This window comes from Arachis hypogaea, chromosome 8 (genome assembly GCF_003086295.3).
Source record: "Arachis hypogaea cultivar Tifrunner chromosome 8, arahy.Tifrunner.gnm2.J5K5, whole genome shotgun sequence".
NCBI lineage: Eukaryota > Viridiplantae > Streptophyta > Magnoliopsida > Fabales > Fabaceae > Arachis > Arachis hypogaea.
Genome location: NC_092043.1, coordinates 14,623,113 through 14,641,872, shown reverse-complemented (window position 1 = coordinate 14,641,872; position 18,760 = coordinate 14,623,113). Strand labels below are relative to the sequence as shown.

General features: G+C 37.4%; 2 protein-coding genes across 3 annotated transcripts; one reads left to right on the top strand and one right to left on the bottom strand.

Annotated features, from left to right (window-relative positions):
• Nucleotides 1-3,171, top strand: LOC112706248 (argininosuccinate lyase, chloroplastic). Its single transcript, XM_025757446.3, has 6 exons — nucleotides 1-440; nucleotides 641-1,021; nucleotides 1,326-1,474; nucleotides 1,599-1,890; nucleotides 2,002-2,166; nucleotides 2,449-3,171. The coding sequence occupies exons 1-6, from the start codon at nucleotides 138-140 to the stop codon at nucleotides 2,695-2,697; spliced, it is 1,539 nt and encodes a 512-aa protein (XP_025613231.1). The 5' UTR covers nucleotides 1-137; the 3' UTR covers nucleotides 2,698-3,171.
• A 9,212-nt stretch (nucleotides 3,172-12,383) lies between these two features.
• Nucleotides 12,384-16,715, bottom strand: LOC112706247 (kinesin-like protein KIN-4C). Of its 2 annotated transcripts, none has more exons than XM_025757444.3 (12): nucleotides 16,456-16,715; nucleotides 15,992-16,102; nucleotides 15,794-15,910; nucleotides 15,617-15,697; nucleotides 15,361-15,432; nucleotides 15,161-15,254; nucleotides 15,025-15,056; nucleotides 14,490-14,563; nucleotides 13,974-14,036; nucleotides 13,733-13,877; nucleotides 13,156-13,611; nucleotides 12,384-12,865 (listed from the first exon to the last, which is right to left on the bottom strand). In XM_025757444.3, exons 1-12 carry the CDS (start codon nucleotides 16,582-16,584, stop codon nucleotides 12,620-12,622), a joined length of 1,620 nt encoding a protein of 539 aa, XP_025613229.1. In that variant the 5' UTR covers nucleotides 16,585-16,715; the 3' UTR covers nucleotides 12,384-12,619. The 2 variants fall into 2 exon arrangements, with proteins under 2 accessions (XP_025613229.1, XP_025613230.1); XM_025757445.3 differs by having other exon boundaries at nucleotides 13,156-13,608; nucleotides 16,456-16,680.
• Nucleotides 16,716-18,760: the final 2,045 nt, after the last annotated feature.

The following is an 18,760-nucleotide window of genomic DNA, read 5'->3' as shown; positions in this document are numbered from 1 at the left end:
TACAGTTTCACCAACTCTAACACTAACAGTGTCACGCAACAGTAACAACAAACCTGCAAAACCCGTAAAACCCCCTTATTGACTCCTCCTTGCACCTTTCCCAAACCGAAACGGTTACTAAAACCCTTAAACCGCCGATGCATTCCTCAAAAGCATTGTTCTCTCCATCCTCCTCCTCCACCTTCCTCTTCTCCTTCTCCTCCACGCCCCAACCACTGTCACGCGCCTTCTCTCACGCGCCGAAACCACAGCAGCTCAGAATGGAGCCTCTCCGCGCGGCGTCTCAGAGCAACAAAGAGGCTAAGCTGTGGGGTGGACGCTTCGAAGAGAGCGTCACGGAGGCCGTTGAGAGCTTCACTGAGTCGATCTCCTTCGACAAGCTTCTCTCTAAGTACGACATTATGGGAAGCAAAGCTCACGCTCAAATGCTCGCTCAACAGGTTCTTCTTTCTATTTGCTTTTCTCTTTAAAGTTTAATTTTGATGTAGCTATGAATGTGAATTAACAGAGGTATCACTCATTTCTGTTTATAAGGCTTTTAAGAAATGGATGATTTTGCCAATTTTCTGTTTGATTTGTGCCTTATGTGATTTAATTTGTATATTGATATGCGATTTTAGTTGTTGTTTGTGGATGTTAGAGTTTGATTAGCGCGAAAGAAAGGGATGAGATTGTCAAAGGTCTTGAAGACATTGAGAGGCGCATTGCTAGTGGGGAGTTTCAGTGGAGGACGGACAGAGAGGACGTGCACATGAACATTGAGGCCGCGTTGATCGAGATGATTGGCGAGCCTGCGAAGAAGCTACACACTGCTCGGAGCAGGAACGATCAGGTCTTGACTGACTTCAGGCTGTGGTGTCGCGATGCCATTGATGGGATCATGGGGAGCATGAAGCGGCTTCAGGTGTCTCTGATTACCTTGGCTTTGAAGAATGAGGGCCTCATTGTCCCTGGTTACACACACTTGCAGCGTGCGCAGCCTGTTTTGCTGCAGCATCTTCTGCTGGCGTATGTTGAACAGGTGCCGAGGAAAGATATCAGTAGTACTTTATGCATGCATGCTTAAATGGATGATGAATTGTGGAAATTTTAGGCATTTGAGGTTTCTTTCTTTTCTTTTTTATGCAAAGGAATCTAGTCATCTGTTTGATTTATTTTACTCAAAAATATAGTTACTATTATTAGTAATTTAGTATTTTCAAAATGTCATGGGTTTGCATTTTAGCTTGTTTATTTACAGCTTAAAGCGGTTGAGTTGATATCTTCGGGAATTAATTTTTGTACTTGTGTATTTTGTTGACTGTAGACATTATGGATTCTTGCAGATTGACCGTGATATTGGTCGTCTTGTGGATTGTAGAGCTAGGATGAATTTCTGCCCCTTAGGTGCCTGTGCATTAGCCGGCACGGGGCTCCCGATTGACCGCTTCATGACTTCGGAGACCTTAGGATTTACTGCTCCCCTGAGGAATAGGTATCTAGGTTCAATTTCTTTATTTAAGATCAATCTTTGTCATTGTTCCTGGCACGTGATTGGTGTCAAAACTTCATATGCATCTCTTTTTCCTCTCCGATTGGTTAATTGTCATCTTAAATAGTATTGATGCAGTTTCTGACCGAGATTTTGTGATGGAGTTCCTTTCTGCTAATGCCATCACAGCAGTGCATCTTTCTCGGCTTGGTGAAGAATGGGTGTTGTGGGCTTCTGAGGAGTTTGGATTTATCACTCCAAGTGACTCTGTCTCTACAGGGAGTAGTATAATGCCTCAGAAAAAGAATCCAGACCCCATGGAGCTAGTCCGTGGAAAGTCTGCTAGGGTCATAGGAGATTTGGTTACTTTGCTTACATTATGCAAAGGGCTCCCTCATGCATACAATCGTGATTTGCAGGTAACTAAAGAATATAAGGAAGGAAGTGTAACTTCTCTTAGTATATTTCCTTTGTCTTTTAGATTAACTAACATAAGTTCGTTACTAACATAAGTTCCTTTCTTGAAGTAGGAAGACAAAGAACCAGTATTTGACAGTGTTAAAACTATTTTGGGGATGCTTGAGGTGTCAGCGGAGTTTGCACTGAACATCACCTTCAATCAGGACAGAATACAAAAGGCTTTACCTGCTGGTCATCTTGATGCAACAACACTTGCCGATTACCTTGTTAACAAGGTAAAGACATGTTATTCATTGGCTCTCTGGTGGTACTTGATAGTCTTAATGCTGTATATCACTGTCCAAGTTCAGATTTGAAACCATTTTCAACTCTGGCCCTCTGGTCGTCACACCTTTGTATAACTTTTATTGACTTATAGCTGCTTCTATTACCTTGTTTATCAGATATATTGTTTCATTTTATTTATAGAATTTTAAATTCCTGGACTATCTTTTGCTTTTTCATTGTTAGTTCTGCAAATTCACTGTAGATTCTTACCCTGTTCCTCTCTCGTTCAGGGAGTGCCATTTAGGACCTCTCATGATATTGTTGGAAGAGCTGTTGCCTTGTGTACATCGAAGAACTGCCAACTATTGGACCTGAGTCTAGATGAGCTGAGAAGTATCAATCCAGTCTTTGATGAGCACGTTTATGAATATCTTGGAGTGGAAAATGCAATCAACAAGTTCAGCTCCTACGGTTCCACTGGGTCAGCTTGCGTTGCCAGCCAACTTGATTACTGGACCAAAAAGCTTGAAATCAAATGAAGATTTTGTACTAATTGTGCTGCAATTCTCATCATCTGTCAAGGAATTACTTAATAATACTCGTAATAGTTTCCCACAACTTACCAAAGATCCTGCAACGTGTTATTCTGAAATCAACTATGCAGCCATTTCATTGGAAGAGATGCAAGTTTGCCAATGCAAGGATGATTATCTTTACGTATTTTGGAGATCGTAACCATTTTATGTGAAATGGAAAATTGGAAATTGGTCGGGGTTGCCGAAAAGGCAATTTCACAATCTTTTTGTCGGTCGTTATTTTCAGAATTTGAGATGCCCGGTCTGAAGTTATGTGCTTCTTGACTTTCATCCGATATCGATTGTTGCTGTCTGACGGTAACTTTTGATGGAGTGTTTGTAGCATTAGTAAAATAAAGTCCCTTCTAGCCTCCGGATTGGAATATTCATCATGCTTGAGTGGTAATGCTAATTCCACCATATCATTTATTTTTCAAATTAGTTCTTTTTAAAAATTAAATTAATTATATTAGTCCTTAAAAAGATATGATTATAAATCAAATTGATTCTTTTGTTATTTTTTAGTTGCCCAAGGTATCTCTCAGTCTAATACGATAAGGATTAATCCATTGCAGATTTGAGGTCTATTTAATAGTCTGTTATTGGTCAATGGATTGTTGCATACACAAGGCTGAATTCAAATTTCCGATACTTATTTAAGCGGACGAGTGAGTTGGCTACTTGACCAATGCAAGTTGGTTAAATTGATTTTTTTGTTAGTTTTTTTTTTGGACTTGGATTTTTTTGTTAGTTAAACGATGGTGTGTCATAAATTTAATGTGGTGTTGGGCTTCCAATAGTGTTTTCAAACAATGTGGAGACTTGATGTGTTTTTTTTTTTTCATGTGAAAGAGCACAAATTTGTGACTTTCAATTCTTTTAAAAAAAATATACAAATCAGAGCGTTAAATTTGGATTTAAATGTGCAAATTGGACCCTAGGATTTATATCCCAAACAAAACTGAACCTCTGGTTTGTTTATCACCTTCACCATACCACAAATCGGACCAAATACAAAACTGAGCTTCTAATTTGCAAATTCTAATTTTAAAAATAAAAATTTATCTCCATATCCATAAGAAACATGATGACATGACAAGTTAATATTATGTGTCATAAAATAATTGGGTTGTTGTGTTATTTGATATGTCATAAATTTTTTAAAATCAAATTAATCTTTAAGAATATGAGTAATTTTCATTTCTAAAAATTTTAAAATTAAGTCAAATTAGCTTTATATAAATCTCTTATTTTTTCTTCATAACTTTAAATTTTAAACATTTCTTAATCTTCCTAATTTTAATTTTATTTATTACACTTTACTAAATAAAATTCTTTCTATATAAAATAATAAAAAATAATGTAGATTATAATTATTCTTTATTCATGAAAGTAATCAATAATTAAAGTATATTACAAAGTCATTTTCTCATTCAGATTTTTAGATTTTAACATTTTCAAATTTTAAATTTTTTATAGTAAAAATTTTTTATTTAAATAATTTTATCAATTTTTTTTGGATCCACTGAATAAATAATATAGTTGTCATTTTAAAATTTTAGTCTTTTACACTTTTTTTTAATTATAACAAATTTATTAGTTTAAATTTTAATCATTTATAATAAAAAAATAAAATTTATACAAAATTTAGCATTTTTTGAAAATTTAATTATTGATTACTTTGAGAAAGAATTATAATTGAGGCAATATCTGTTTGGCTCTAAAATTTCTATGATTTATCAAAACAATTTATGACTTTTGGAAATAATCAAATTGGTCTTTAAATGTACAAGTTGTGAATCTCCTTTATCCCTAATTCAGCTTGTCGTTAAGATAATATTGTTGACATAAAGAGTTAAACTAGTGTGACATCATTCACAATAAGGTGACATGGTTAAGACTCTAGTGTTATTAAATAGGTGTCTCAAATTAATTATTTTGATTCATTTTAGCTGTTGACCAAATTCTAAACCAATTTATTAAAATAGGTCTGGTTAATCAATTTAGAACACTTATTTTAATACTTTAACATTCCATATCAATAATATTATTACGATGGGTAATCGAAGATTAGTGGACTTGACTTGTAAGGTTGGCCCAATCGTCTGAAGGAGGAGGTTCCGACTTGGTTCGCGTCAGGGAGCCGTCGTCCAACTTGTGTGTGTGAAAGAATGGGAGATGGTACTTGTAAAGACACTACGATGCCTAAATCAACAAAGAATTTTGGCATGTTTAGAGAGTATTGAAACTTAGAGATATCTGAGGGATGTCAGTGTATTTATAGTGGTGAAACAATAACAACCATTAGAGTAGTTCCACATTTTAAGGTGGATAACAGTCCCTTTATCTTAGGGTAGTTGGGATATGGCTCTTGGAAATGGGCTGAAAGATTTTAGGGGCAGTTACTTAAGTACTATCTGCCAGCTAACTTTCGATCCCGACTTTCTTAGAGGAGAGTCTGTGTCGTCTCCACCTCTTCTAGGGAGGTCGGTTACACACGAAGACCAATCTATGGGTTGGACCTCTCTAGCTTATTTGGACATGCGCATTAGTGTTGGGTCAGGGTATGAACAGTGCCCCTACTCGAGTCCGATATCTTTATTAATGAGTTGGATTCGAGTATTTGAACTCGTGCCTGTAGCCGACGTGATATGGAAGCTAACGTGATTTAAATTTCTCAAAAGTCGCGTCTAATCAAATGTCGTGTCCGTTAGAGTTTTTGTATTTACACATGGGGTGGCAGTTACATTGGTAACGGTGCGTTTATAAATACTTTTTCCTCTCTTTCTTCTATTTTCTTTCAAATTCTGAAATCCCTCGCCTGCAATCCTTACTTTTCTCAAAGAAAAGAAAAAGTTTTTCTGCTTTCCTTCTTGGAGCTTTTGCTGCTGTTGCCTGCTTTTATATACAAAGGTTAGCTTTTCTTTCTCCTTTTCTTAATGCTTTATTTTGTGCTTTTAGAGGAGTTTTGCGAGTAAGTTTGTTGGTAGGTCTAGTGACTCTATTCCTTTTTGAGGGACTGCTTTGGCCTTTTAGAGACCCTGTTTTGATCTTTTTTTTTTCATTTTTCTTTGTAGGTCTCGTCGTTTTTCCAACTATTTTTTACCGAAAAAGATGTCTTCTTCGGTTTCTGAGTAGGTAGATGATACTGTTCTCGGGGAGGAACCCTTAGTGGATACCAACTATCTCTCTGAACTTCACGTTCATCATAGCATTTGCCTTTTAGAGGAGGATGAGCCTAAGTACGAATTGATTGTCCCGGGTCCTGAAGATTGGGTTTGTTTTGGGAGGGCTACCGATACTGACCCTCATTTCTTTTTTATGTATGAGAGCCTTTTCACCTGTCTGGGGTTTTTTTTACCGTTTTCAGGTTTTGAGATAGAGGTTCTGAACTACTACAAGGTTGCTCCTACCGAACTTCACCCTAATTCTTGGGGTTTTCTGAAAATCTACCAGCTTGTTAGTCGAGAGTTGGATTTTCCGACTTCTTTGAAGATCTTTTTCTATCTCTTTCAAATGACCAAGCCCTTCAGTGGGTAAAATAATAAGCAACAGTGAATTTCTTTCCGGGCCATTCAATGTTGGAAAATTTTCTCCATTTTTGATGAATCTTTTCATGATTTTAAAAACTTTTTCTTCAAAATCCAAGTCGTAGAGGGCCACCATCCCTTTTTTCTGGACGAAAATTCCTCTCCCCGCTTTTCTCTTTACATGTTAGAGGCCTCCCCTGTGGATAAGTATGGTCTGGATGACCTGGATGAGGTTGAGGAGGCTGTTGTGGGGTTCTTCTGAGAAGTTTGGGGGAGTGCCCCTATTTGGATACAAAATGGTTTCTTTAGGGATCCTCGAGTTTTGTGTTGACCCAATTAGGTAGCTTTATTGTTGATTTTGATGATTTTCGACTTATAGCATTCCGACTTGCTATCTTTTGACTTTGTGATTTAACTCTCTATTTTCTTTTTCAGAGATGGTGATGAAAGGTTCCAGCTCTTCCTACCAAAAGGTCCAGGATGCCAAGAAGAGGTCTCGAGCTCGAGTCGATGCCGCTAGGGCTGCTGGCACTCTTCCTCCTCCTCCTCCTCCTCCTCCTCCTCCTCCTCGCAATTTGGGGACCTCCTCTCATCCCATTATGGTATCCTATTCTTCTGCTTCTTCTCTTCCTCCTCCTCCGCCCCGATCTTCCCCTGAACCCAAGAAGAAGAAGCGCAAGACTTCAGAGTCTGGCTCTTCTCTTTCTGGGGAGACTCAATTCATTCGGAATCACATCTATCCCCATACTCAAATAAATATGGATGATGCTTCCGTTTGAAACCATCTTAATATCCTGGTTCAGGGAAGTGTCCGTGCGGCTGGAGTATGCACAAAACTTCTTGATATTTTGGAGAAAACTCCCCTTAGATCTTTAGGTTCTAGCCAAAAGGTTGAGGAGTTAGAGGGGAGGATCTTCCTTTATCAAGAGGAGGAGAAAAGGCTAAAGGGGGAGGTCGCCGAGTTGAGGGAGGAGAGGACTCGGCTCCAGGAGAGGGAGAAGAAGTTGATGGGCCAGTGTGCCATGGCGGAGGGCCTTAAGGAGAAGGTGGAGCAGAATTATGTCAGGCTCTTTGGGGAGAATCTTGACTTGAAGAAGGAGCTGGCAGGATGTCAGGAGGCTTTCTAGGACCTGGAGGATTCGGTGGTTGAAGGTTCAAAGGAGGCTTGGAGGGTCTTTAAGGAGTAGGTCGGAGTTATTGCCCCCGACTTGGACCTTTCTCCTCTTGACCCTGACAAGATTGTAGTGGATGGGGCCATCGTCTCTCCTTCCCGACCTGAAGACTCGGGGGCAGAGGATAGTAGAGTCTCCTCCTCGTGAGGAGTGACAAGATGGAGACCTCCCGAGTTCTTCTGGGGTTCCCGCTTAAGATCCTAAACAGTCTGCTCTGTCCTCCCCTGTTTCTACTCTGACTTCTCTCCCTGTCGATTATCCGACTTCTGGTGACTCTTAATTTTTCTTCCATTTGATTTTGGGCTATTTGGGGGCCCGGCTTGTGGGTCCCTTTTTGAACAATTTTATATTTTGTTTGTTTGATGGTGGTTTGTCCTTGACATTTCTGGCCTTTTATGGTCGTTAACAAAAGATGCGTTTAATATCCACCCCTTTTTTGGATAAGGGGTTTAAGATTATTTGGCGTGTGCATGTTTTCCTTCGTTAGGTTTTTCATGAAAAACCCCTTTTGATCTTTTTGGAAAAAACCTCTTATCTGGGCAAGCTGTGTTTTGCCTAAATTGTTTTTGGATTTTCAAAAACTCGACACAGCTTCTACCTTTTGCTTTTGATGGTTTTCTTTTATCTCTTTTTGACATTCCTTACTCATTCAAATTTTCTTTATTTGAATTGTTTGTAACTTAGGTTATTTTCGCGATGCATTTCCATTCTTCTCGGTTTTGCCGACTTGTAGGTCGATAAATTTTCGAGTTTATCATGATCTGCTTTTATAACCTCTTTACACCGACTTGTACCTCGCCGTTTTATCCTGACGACTACTTAGGTCGGTCATGGGATTTTCACATTTTATCGAGCTTAAGTTCGGTGCGTTTCGTAGAAAAAATGGTGATAACTTAATGAAATTTACAAAGAGATGTAGAAAAAGATGTTTATACATTTGGCAAAGGTACTTTTTGCTACTAAGGGGTTAAAAATTGCTGCCCCTTAGCCTCCACTTTGATGCCTCGTTAAAAATCCCCTTCAGAAAAACCCTTTCTTTGGGAAAAAACCATGAAATCGGGAAAAAAGAGTACATCATGGAGTAGAGTTCGCCTTTAACTATAGTACCTTTTCATATTACAAGCATGCCACGACCTTGGTAATTCGGTGTCGTTCAAGTCGGTCACCTTGTAGTAGCCTTTTTCCTAGGGCCTCACTAATTTTGTATGGTCCTTTCCAGTTAGCAGCAAGCTTTCCTTCCCCAGGCTTGTTAACTCCAATGTCGTTTCTGATTAAGATCAAATCGTCCGGAGTGAAGCTTCTTCGAATGACTTTCTTGTTGTATCTGTTCGTCATCCTCTGTTGCAACACTGCTTCTCTTATCTGGGCTTGTTCTCAGACTTCAGGGAGAAGCTCGAGTTCTTCTTTATGCCCCTGTATGTTTCCAACCTCGTTGTAGAAGCTCACGCTTGAACTTTGCTCGTTGATTTCAAATGGTATCATGGCTTCTATGCCATAAGCAAGTCGAAAGGGTGTTTCCTCTATGGCAGACTGAGGTGTAGTCCGATAAGCCCATAGTACTTAAGGGAGTTCTTCAGCCCAGGCTCCCTTTGCATTTTGCAACCTTTTCTTCAACCCAGCCAGTATGACCTTGTTAGCCGTCTCGGCTTGCCCATTCGCTTGTGGGTGCTCTACCGAGGTGAACTGATGCTTGATCTTCATGTTGGCTACCAGGTTTCTGAAGGTAGAGTCGGTGAAATTAGTGCCATTATCAGTGGTGATGGAGTGTGGCACTCCATAACTTGTGATAATGTTCTTGTAGAGGAACTTTCGACTTCTCTGTGCTGTGATTGTGGCTAACGGTTCAGCTTCAATCCATTTCGTGAAGTAGTCTACTCCCACTATACTTGAAGGAGATAGTTGGGAGGTCAGGAGCTTCGCCCCCGACCTGGTAGACTTTCTTTAAGTGCCTTTTGCGAGATGACTTTGTGAGGCCACCTCCACCGAATCCCCCCGAAATCATATGTATATCTCTTTCTGGGGTCTGTGGTGGTGGGTCTCTTCGATCCTTGTCATCTCGCTTTCTCTTGCCATGATTGTCCAACCTTTCCATGAGATATCTGTTCAGCCGACCTTTTCTGGCCAGCTTTTCTATCACATTTTTGAGGTCGTAACAATCATTTGTTGAATGACCATATATTTTATGGTACTCACAGTAGTCGCTACAACTTTCCCCCTCTTGTTTTTGATGGGTCCGGGGGGAGGTAGCCTTTCAGTATGACAAATTTTTTTGTAGACATCCACCAGAAAAACTCGTAGAGGAGTATAGAAGTGATATCTCCTAGGCCTTCCAGGGCCGACTTCCTCTTTTTTCTTGGGCTCTCTCTCCTTCTCTTTTGATGAGTGAGAGAGCCTAGGTTGCCGACTTGACTCTTAGAGCCTAGCGTTTTTCTCCATGTTGATGTACTTCTCAGCTCTTTCTTGTACATCGCTCAGGGAGGTCGGGTGCCTTTTCGAGATGGACTGGGAGAAGGGGCCTTCTCGGAGTCCATTTACTAGGTCCATAATTACTGCCTCTGTGGGCAGGTCTTGAATCTCCAAACACACTTTGTTGAACCTTTCCATGTAGTCCCTCAAAGGTTCTCCGACCTCCTATTTTACTCCCAGGAGGCTCGGTGCGTGCTTTACCTTGTCTTTTTAGATAGAGAACCGCATGAGGAATTTTCGAGACAGATCGTCGAAACTAGTGACCGACCTTGGGGGGAGGCTGTCGAACCACTTCATCGCCGCTTTAGTAAGGGTTGTTGGAAAAGCCTTGTAGCGAGTAGCATCAAAGGCGTTGGACAAATACATCCGACTTTTAAAATTGGTTAAATGATGCTTTGGATCAATAGTTCCGTCGTAGAGGTCCATATTAGGGCTTTTAAAGTTCTTTGGAACTTTTGTCTTTATTATATCCTCACTAAACGGATCTGTTCCCCCCAGAGGAGAATCTTCTCAATCACTGCGAGACTTTCGGCCTTTGAGGGCAGATTCTAACTTCAGGAGCTTTTCCTCAAGTTTCTTTCGTCGCTCGATCTCATTCCTCAAGTTTCTTTTCGCCTCTCGTTGTCGTTCCAGTTCTTGTTCCAATTGCTCCAGCCACCCTTGGTGGCCATGGAACAATCCCATGAAATCAGTTGCATGGGGTTGTCCCTCCTTTCCTGATTTGTGCCTTTCAGAAGAGTTTGCCTTTGGGTCTTTCAACCCCGAAGTGCCTTCTCTATGCTGGTTGGTCACCCCTTGGTGGGTGACGATATCCGCGTCGTTATTTCCAACATCCTGATTCTCTTGCTCAGAATCGGACGCTGTATGGGCATCTTCGTGTGAGTCATCCGCCATTACTGGTTGATCTCTCGGGTCCCCGGCAACGGCGCTAATGTTACGATGGGTAACTGGAGATTAGTGGGTTGGACTTGTAAGGTTGGCCCAATCGTCTGAAGGAGGAGGTCTCCGACTTGGTTCGCGTCAGGGAGCCGCCGTCCGACTTGTGTGTGTGAAGAAATGGGGTGTGGTACCTGCAAGGACACTCCGATGCATGAGTCAGCAAAGGGTTTTAGCAGATTTAGAGAGTATTGAAACTTAAAGATACCTGAGGGGTATCAGTGTATTTATAGTGGTGAACCAATAACCACCGTTGGAGTAGTTCCACCTTTTAAGGTGGATAGCCGTCCCTTTATCTTAAGGTAGTTGGGATATGGCTCTTGGAAGTGGGCTGAGAGATTTTAGGGGCAGTTACTTAGATCCCGACTTCCTTAGAGGGGAGTCTGTGTCATCTCCGACCTCTTCTAAGGAGGTCGATTACACACGAAGACCAATCTATGGGTTGAATCTCTTTAGCTTATTTGGACCTGGATGTTAGTGTTGGAATATATATGAACAAATATATTAACAATAGTTAAACTAAGGACAAAAGAAATTTACAATTTGTAAATGCATGAACCAATTTGATCGCTTTCAAAAATCAAAGACTATTTTAATGAGTGAAATTTTATGGAACAAACTGGACATATCTTTTTATTATTTTATTTGAAGAGAATTTTGTTTAGTAATCTATAATAAATGAAATCAAAATTAGTAGGATTAAAAAATACTCTTTAACATTATGAAAAAAGAAATAAGCGAAATTTATATAAAGACTAATTTGACTCGATTTTAAAAAATTTAGAGATGAAAATAATTCGCGTGTATTTTTAGGGATTAATTTAATTCTATAAATTTATGATATATAAGATGATACGTGACATGATACTTTTATCACATTTAATGTGACACATTTTTATATAATGAAAAGAATGATTAATTTAACTTATAATTATATTTTTTAAAGAATAATATGACTAATTTAATATTTAGAGAACAAATTTAAAAAATAAGTGATTTCTAAGAAATGAATTTGAACATTAATACAAAAAATATTACATAACTTTATTATTAGTAATTAATTTAAAAAAATCTGGTTTCGAAGAAATGTTAACTAAGATCGGCAATTCGGCATTACTATCATAAGCCTATCGGTACTTTTGCGAATTAAAGACCATAATTTGATCAAGTTTTAAATAAAATTAACAACTAAAAAATGTGAATCTTTTGGATTTTGAAACTTGGGATGAAGGTGGCATTGGTGTTCAGAACCTGTAAAAAGGAAGAATAGAAAAAAGAATAATGCAATATTTTGAAGTGTGTTGTACCCCCTATGCCCCTCTAAGGATAGGGAACTAAGGGAAGGAAAGCCACTAAAGTTAAACCCTTTTTTGTTTTATACCATATAATATGAAAGATTAAGTTGGTATAGAAAAATCTGAATTATGGGGAAGTTGAAATCTTGATTTTGGTGTAAGCCTGATTCATCTAGTAACAATTAAATAACTTCTTAAGGAATTAAACTCTTGTGAAAAAAATTTGAATATCTTTTCGATGGAGTAATGAATTATAAGTAAACACTAAACATATGGCATTAGATCAATCAATAGTAGGGACTTCCCACACTGGTAGAAAGATAAAAAATTGTTTAGTTGTTACACTCGGGGTTCGTAGTAAAATAAGGCAAATTCCTGTATTGACACCAATTTCCACACTCAATAATTCAGCATTTGCATGAATTTTAACACTCACCAACGGCCAGGTTAAATGTGGGATCACATCTACTTGAGGAAGACGAGTTAGTTAAGTGAGGTAGTTCTCTTTCCCGACCACAGATTTGGCGTGCCGTGGTGGATTTCTTGAAGGACGGGCAACAGGTGCATCTCCAACTGATGTTGCCAATTCATTGGACTGAATAGAATTACTCTGTTCAGTGCTGCTGCTGCTTATATTTTCTGGGGACGTGGACATTGGATTGTTGGTAACCAACTGAATTATGGGCTTCCGCACAGTCTTTTTCTTGCCTTGTTTTTGATTGTCCAATTGGCCCTGCAATGGAATAGTTAAGTTGATTAGAGTAAGATAGTAGGACAACCTATACCAAAAATAAGTAGGACATTTGAACATTAACTCCTCAAATACCGTGTTGACAGTCACTTTACCTTAACTAAGTGTACAAAATATAACACTTACTAAATTGGAGAAATCTCATCTAGGTTACTATTATTGAAATAGTTGGCAAATGCAATAGGAGAAATTATTGGATGGATATAAGTTTCATAACTTACATTTGAACCCATCTAAAAAAGAAAAAAATAGGTCCTGGGGAAGAAGAATACCAGCGAGTTTTGAATGTCAGATAATGGCTTCTTTATTGGTCCTGGGTTGTCTCTGTAGCTAGCAGGTTTTTGAACAAGTGCACTCTGAAGCAATTTAGCGCATTCAGAAGCAATTATGTTTCCATGCTCAAACACAGCTGAATTATTCATTTTCATGTTGCACTCCGTGCTTTCTGATATTATTGCTTCAGTTTCTTCTTCTATTTGGTTCGATTCCCTATTTGTACACTTGAAAAGTTTGCAGCCGCATGATGGTCCGCAGCTACCACCGATGGATCGACATTTGCATTTTGTAGTCTTGCATAGGGATCTCTTGCTGCACGTGCAGCAAACTCCTTCATCTGTTCTCTCCCCGTTGGCATTACTGTCACTTGAACTATTTGTTTCCGGGGTTTCCATTTTCATCAGTAGCTTTCGGTTGCTCTGATCAGTGAAAAGAGGCTGATCTAGAACCTGCTAATTAGAAGATTCCACAGTTTAAGAAATTAGCAAGGTAGTTCTGAATAAATTTTTTAAAGAAAAAGACGAGTTGTCATATTTCTCAATAAGTTACTTATTTCATGCCAACGGCTCAAACCTGCTTTTTATCCTTGGAATCAAGCATCTCCTTCTGCAATTTTAATTCTCTGAGCAGACAACCAAGACCATTCATTTGTTCCTTTAAATCTTGGATATCAACCTCTTTCTCAAAGCTGTCAGTCTCTTCAACCTGGAATTCAGACCTTGTAGTAACAAAGAGCAAAGTTAATCGTGTAGTTCTGCAAGCTGATGTAATTCAACACTGCAAGAGAAAAAAACATAAGCAACAATCTTCACACCTTAAATTTTCATTTCTTTGCATCTCGATTTCCTCTTTCAGCCTTCCAATTTCTACAGCCATTCTGAACATTTGAAAATGTTAAAATAGTGGTCCTTTGGTTACTTTTTCTTCAACAAAATCAAGATAGCAAACTACTGTAATCTAGATTCCCGGGAATATCAATTTAGCAAAGATCTAACCATAAGTCTTATAGTAAAATCTGGTAGAAAGTGTTAGCCTCCAACAGGACTAGAAATTTATTCAACCATCAAATTTTGAAATCCAGTGATGCCGATTGTTTTTAAAGTAAAAGATCAAAATACATGCATTAGAGTAAAATATATTTAGTTATAAAGATAAATACAAATACACAATCAAAATGGTAGTTACGACAGATGGCAAATCCAAAAATATATTACTATGAAGGGAACCCAAAATAAATTGTAAAATAAACGATACAGTTAAATCTTTAACCTATAAAAAAAGGCACGGATGTAAGCCAAGGAGAAGACAAGACAAGTGCCAAAAGACTTACTTTTCGATTTGGGATTCGTACTGAGAACATAACTTGTGTAACCTAGTTGTAACTTCAAGTTCATGCTCAGCAGCCTGCACAAGCCATATTGTTTTGGTGATTCTTTTCCTTTTAGGTCTAAAATGATGGTTTCATAGGGACCATATATAAATCAGGACACTACTACAAAAGAACAATTGCTTTCTAACTGATCAAGTATTTAAAGACAAAAAATAACATTCTCCTCTAGAAATTAACAAATGTAGATCATGAAATTCTACAGATAAGCAAGATGTCCAACATATCTAAAATATTATTGAATTCTAACCCCCAGAGTAGTATATTAGTATGTAAATAATTCGGAGGCAAAAGATTATAGTTGTTTGACCCAACTTATGAACCATATAGCATTTAGTCACATCCAGATATTCTATAAAGAACCACGAGCAAGTGCCAAGAAAACTAACTGCCTGTCATTTTATCAATTGACACTATTAAATAACCGGATGTTTATTAATCTACAAGAAGTTAACGATTTCAGTAAATGTGAACTTACATGAATTGCTTGACTATTCCTCTTTCTAGCACCTGTATGAGAACAAGCAAAAATAGAAGCAAGAAAAGCAATAAATGTCCTGGAAAAAATAAATCAAGGGAAGATTTAAACAGGGCCAATATTCAAGTCTTCTAACCAGCTGATCTATTTGATATAACTTTCCGAGCTTCAATCATTTCTCTTAGACGATTGGTAGCAGTAAAAGCAGCTTCTGTCTTCCGTTGCAACACCTAGCATAAGGAAATCCAGAGAAAAGTAGAAGCTGTAAGTGAAAAGAATAAAAGCTACATGGAGGAGAGAAAATGAGAAAATCAAAAGCCACAAGGAGATCCCCACCATTTTAAGTCTGTCATTTGAAGCCAGCAAATTTTGAACCTTGATATCATATGTTCTCCTCTCTTTCTTAAGCTGACAATGCACGAACAAAGATTCCATAGGATGAATATACTAACAAAGGAAGTGCTGGATTCAATTGTTCATTGGGAATCATGCTCTTAAAAGTTAACTTCAGGAATTGTCGAATTGAGATAAACAATCATCCGTATCTATATCCACATTTCATACATAAGAAGATATGTAACTAAAATGATACCTGCAAAATTTCTTTTTCTAGCATAGCTTTGCATATTCTAAATTGCACAGAGTCTAGCTTCATCTTACATTGCAGTTGAACCTATATAAAAGCAAATGACAAAGGTCAATCCCAAAAGAAAAGAGGACATGGGAGAAAACAGCATTCTGCATCCTGAATCCAGAGAAGAAACATCACCTTCTGAGCCTTTAAACTTTGAATCTCAAATTGGAACTGCCTACTTGACTCATCCACTCTTTTCCTTTGAGTTGAAAATTGAGACCGAGAAGCTAACTTACTCTGCAACTCAGTTACCTGCATGCAACACCATGGTACTAAAATAAATTCCTGACAACAAAAATCATTTTCACTCTAGTAGTGCAGATCAATGTTAACCTGCTCTTCAAGTAGGTTCAGCTTTTGAAGATAATGCTTCTTAAGCTTCTCAACTCCATTCGTCGCAGCTGAATAATTTCCCTGTTTCTGCTTCAGTTCCGCAATTTCCATCTGCCAAATTACAGTGGACACGGAGTAAGGAAAAAAACGTTCCTATCCAACGATATTGGTTCTTCACTAATCTCTCTTAATAATTCCATTTTAAAAAGTCAAAATCAACGAAACTTATCCTCTAACAAATGCGTTTAAAATCAAACACCAGTTTTAAACTCAGTCAAATTCTCAGTAAACATCATTCAAATATCAAAAGGAAACGGAGAAAAAAAATCCAAAATATCAGATTCAGTGACTTGATTTTTCTTCTTCTTTTTTCCCGCACATTTTCCTAACCAAACAGTTCTCATCCAGATCAGAAACCAAAAAGAAGATCGCCGAATCAAACGAAAAATTTCAAAATCGCGAACCTGATACGCTTTATTCTCTCGCTCGAGCTCGCGGATCCTCTCCTCGTACATTTGCTTTTCCTTCTCGGCGGAAGCTGAAGCATCGTCGATTGGGCTTGACTGCTTCGATCTGCGATTCGCCCGTTTCATGATCCTCAACTGTGAGAGAGGGACAATTCCTTTTCAATTTTTTTTTGCGGAAAAAAGAAAATCGAATATGCAATCGAAAATGGTGCTCTTCGCTGCTGCCACTACATAAGATGACATTTGAGTATTCGACTACTGGTTAACTGGGCGTAGCAAACAACCAATCGTAAGGCGCCACGTAAACAACGATGGTCCCATGTAATGAATCCCCTCGAGGGAAACCTAGTTGATTCAAATTTTCTACGGCTAGTTTCAATATTTGGTAAATTTAATTCTTTGTCTATTGTAGTATGGTACTGCATGGTAAAAATGGTTTAATGATAAAAAAAAAAAAAGGGGAGCTTAAGATTTATTAATTTTGGGATAAATTATACTTTATTTTTAAAATTTTTGAAAATTTTAAAAATATTCCTAATATTTGATTTAATTTTTTTGTGACTTAATATTTAATTTAATTAAATTTTAATTTTATTTTCAATGTCATAAACAATGAATATATTTCAGTTTTAACATACTATTAATTTTTCATAACATATTATTAAAATTAATTTTTAAATGTTGAATAATATTGAATAAAATTAAATATTAGAAATATTTTTAAAAATTTTTAAAAAATTTTAAAAACAAAAAAATATTTACCTTTATTTTTATTGTAACCAATAGAAAAAAAAATTAAATTACACTAAACTAATCAAAGACCTAGCTGATATATATTTTTACTTTTTAACAGTTTTAAGATTTAATTTTTTAATACATTAAGAATGTTATAAAGTTTATTTTCTTTATGCAAAATTTATTGCTTTAATCATCTTAAGCAAATATTTTACGCCATAGCTATAGCCATGTAGGATTTTACATAACAAACACTTTATTTCTATCCGAAGATATCAGAAGGCTTAGAGAAAAAGGATTGAATATATGACTATCTTTAATTTTGATAAAGTGAATCTTAAAACTAGAAATTAAACTTGGCCACTGTTTGGTCTGCACAATAGATTATGCAGAAAATAATTTTGTTTTGTTTCATAAAAACCAAAAAACAAAACTAAAGCAGAAAGAAAGAATGTGACACAGTCATATATACTGTTTCAATTGCCTTGTGTAATACAACCTACATCTAGTCTCCATCACAATATTGGTGAAATTTTCACTATCAATTTAAGTATTACATACATCAATTCCCTACGACTCAACGTAATTCTATCTGGGCACACAAGTTTCAACATAAACTTAATTTGACTATGCAAATACTTAGACTCACGACACTAAGTGCTTACCCAACTTAGTAAGGGATACCTCTCAAGTACATGACACAAAACAAAAAATACAACCAAAAGAAATCTGAAATCACTCTTGGATTTTCTCTGAAGTGTTTCTCTTAACCTTTTTCACTCTATGGCTTTTTCTCAATGCCTCTCTTTCTTTCCTTTTATCACTCAAAGAAAACTAAGAAAGATATACATTGAAACTGAAATACAAAACATTAAACAATGAAGGAGATGACGATTCACAGCCTTGACCCTATGCACTGAACTCAACATCTGAACTCATAACTTTGTTCTTCATCTTGGCAGAATACTCCCTTTAGTGTAGGCGCAATGCTTCCAAGACTTTAAACTCAGTAGTGAGGATTCACTCTTTGCTCTCTCTCTCTCTCTCTCTCTCTCTCTCAGGTTCTCTTTTATTTGTCTCTGATTAGAGTTCATTTTCCTTTTTGTACCTTAGTCAGACCCACAGTTAGGGTTTCTCCAAAGTCAACTTCTTGGACCTTGAGCTTTCTGAAATCGTTCCTTCTCTTTCTTTAATAAACCCTAAAATTAGGTATTTTAAATCTGGTTCTTTGTTTGACCGAGGAGTGCAGATCAGCAGAGATTTGTTTGCTTAGTGACAATCCCAAATCCAAATCCTTGAAATTGTGCTTTGACTCCAAGTAACAATTTGAGCCATCGATTAACAGTAGAGATAATCAACCACCTTTTTTTCATCTTTTCCAAAATGGCGTTGCAGAGAGTAGGAGAAGATGTGAAGAAATCAACTTGCATGCAAATAAAAATTATTTACCTTTAACCTCTGACTTAGCTTAACATGCTTTTGATTAGTGTGATTGGATATTGTTTTCTTGATTTACTTTCTCTTTCTTTCTTCTCTGGTGTGTGAGCTCGAAGATGAAACTCTTTCT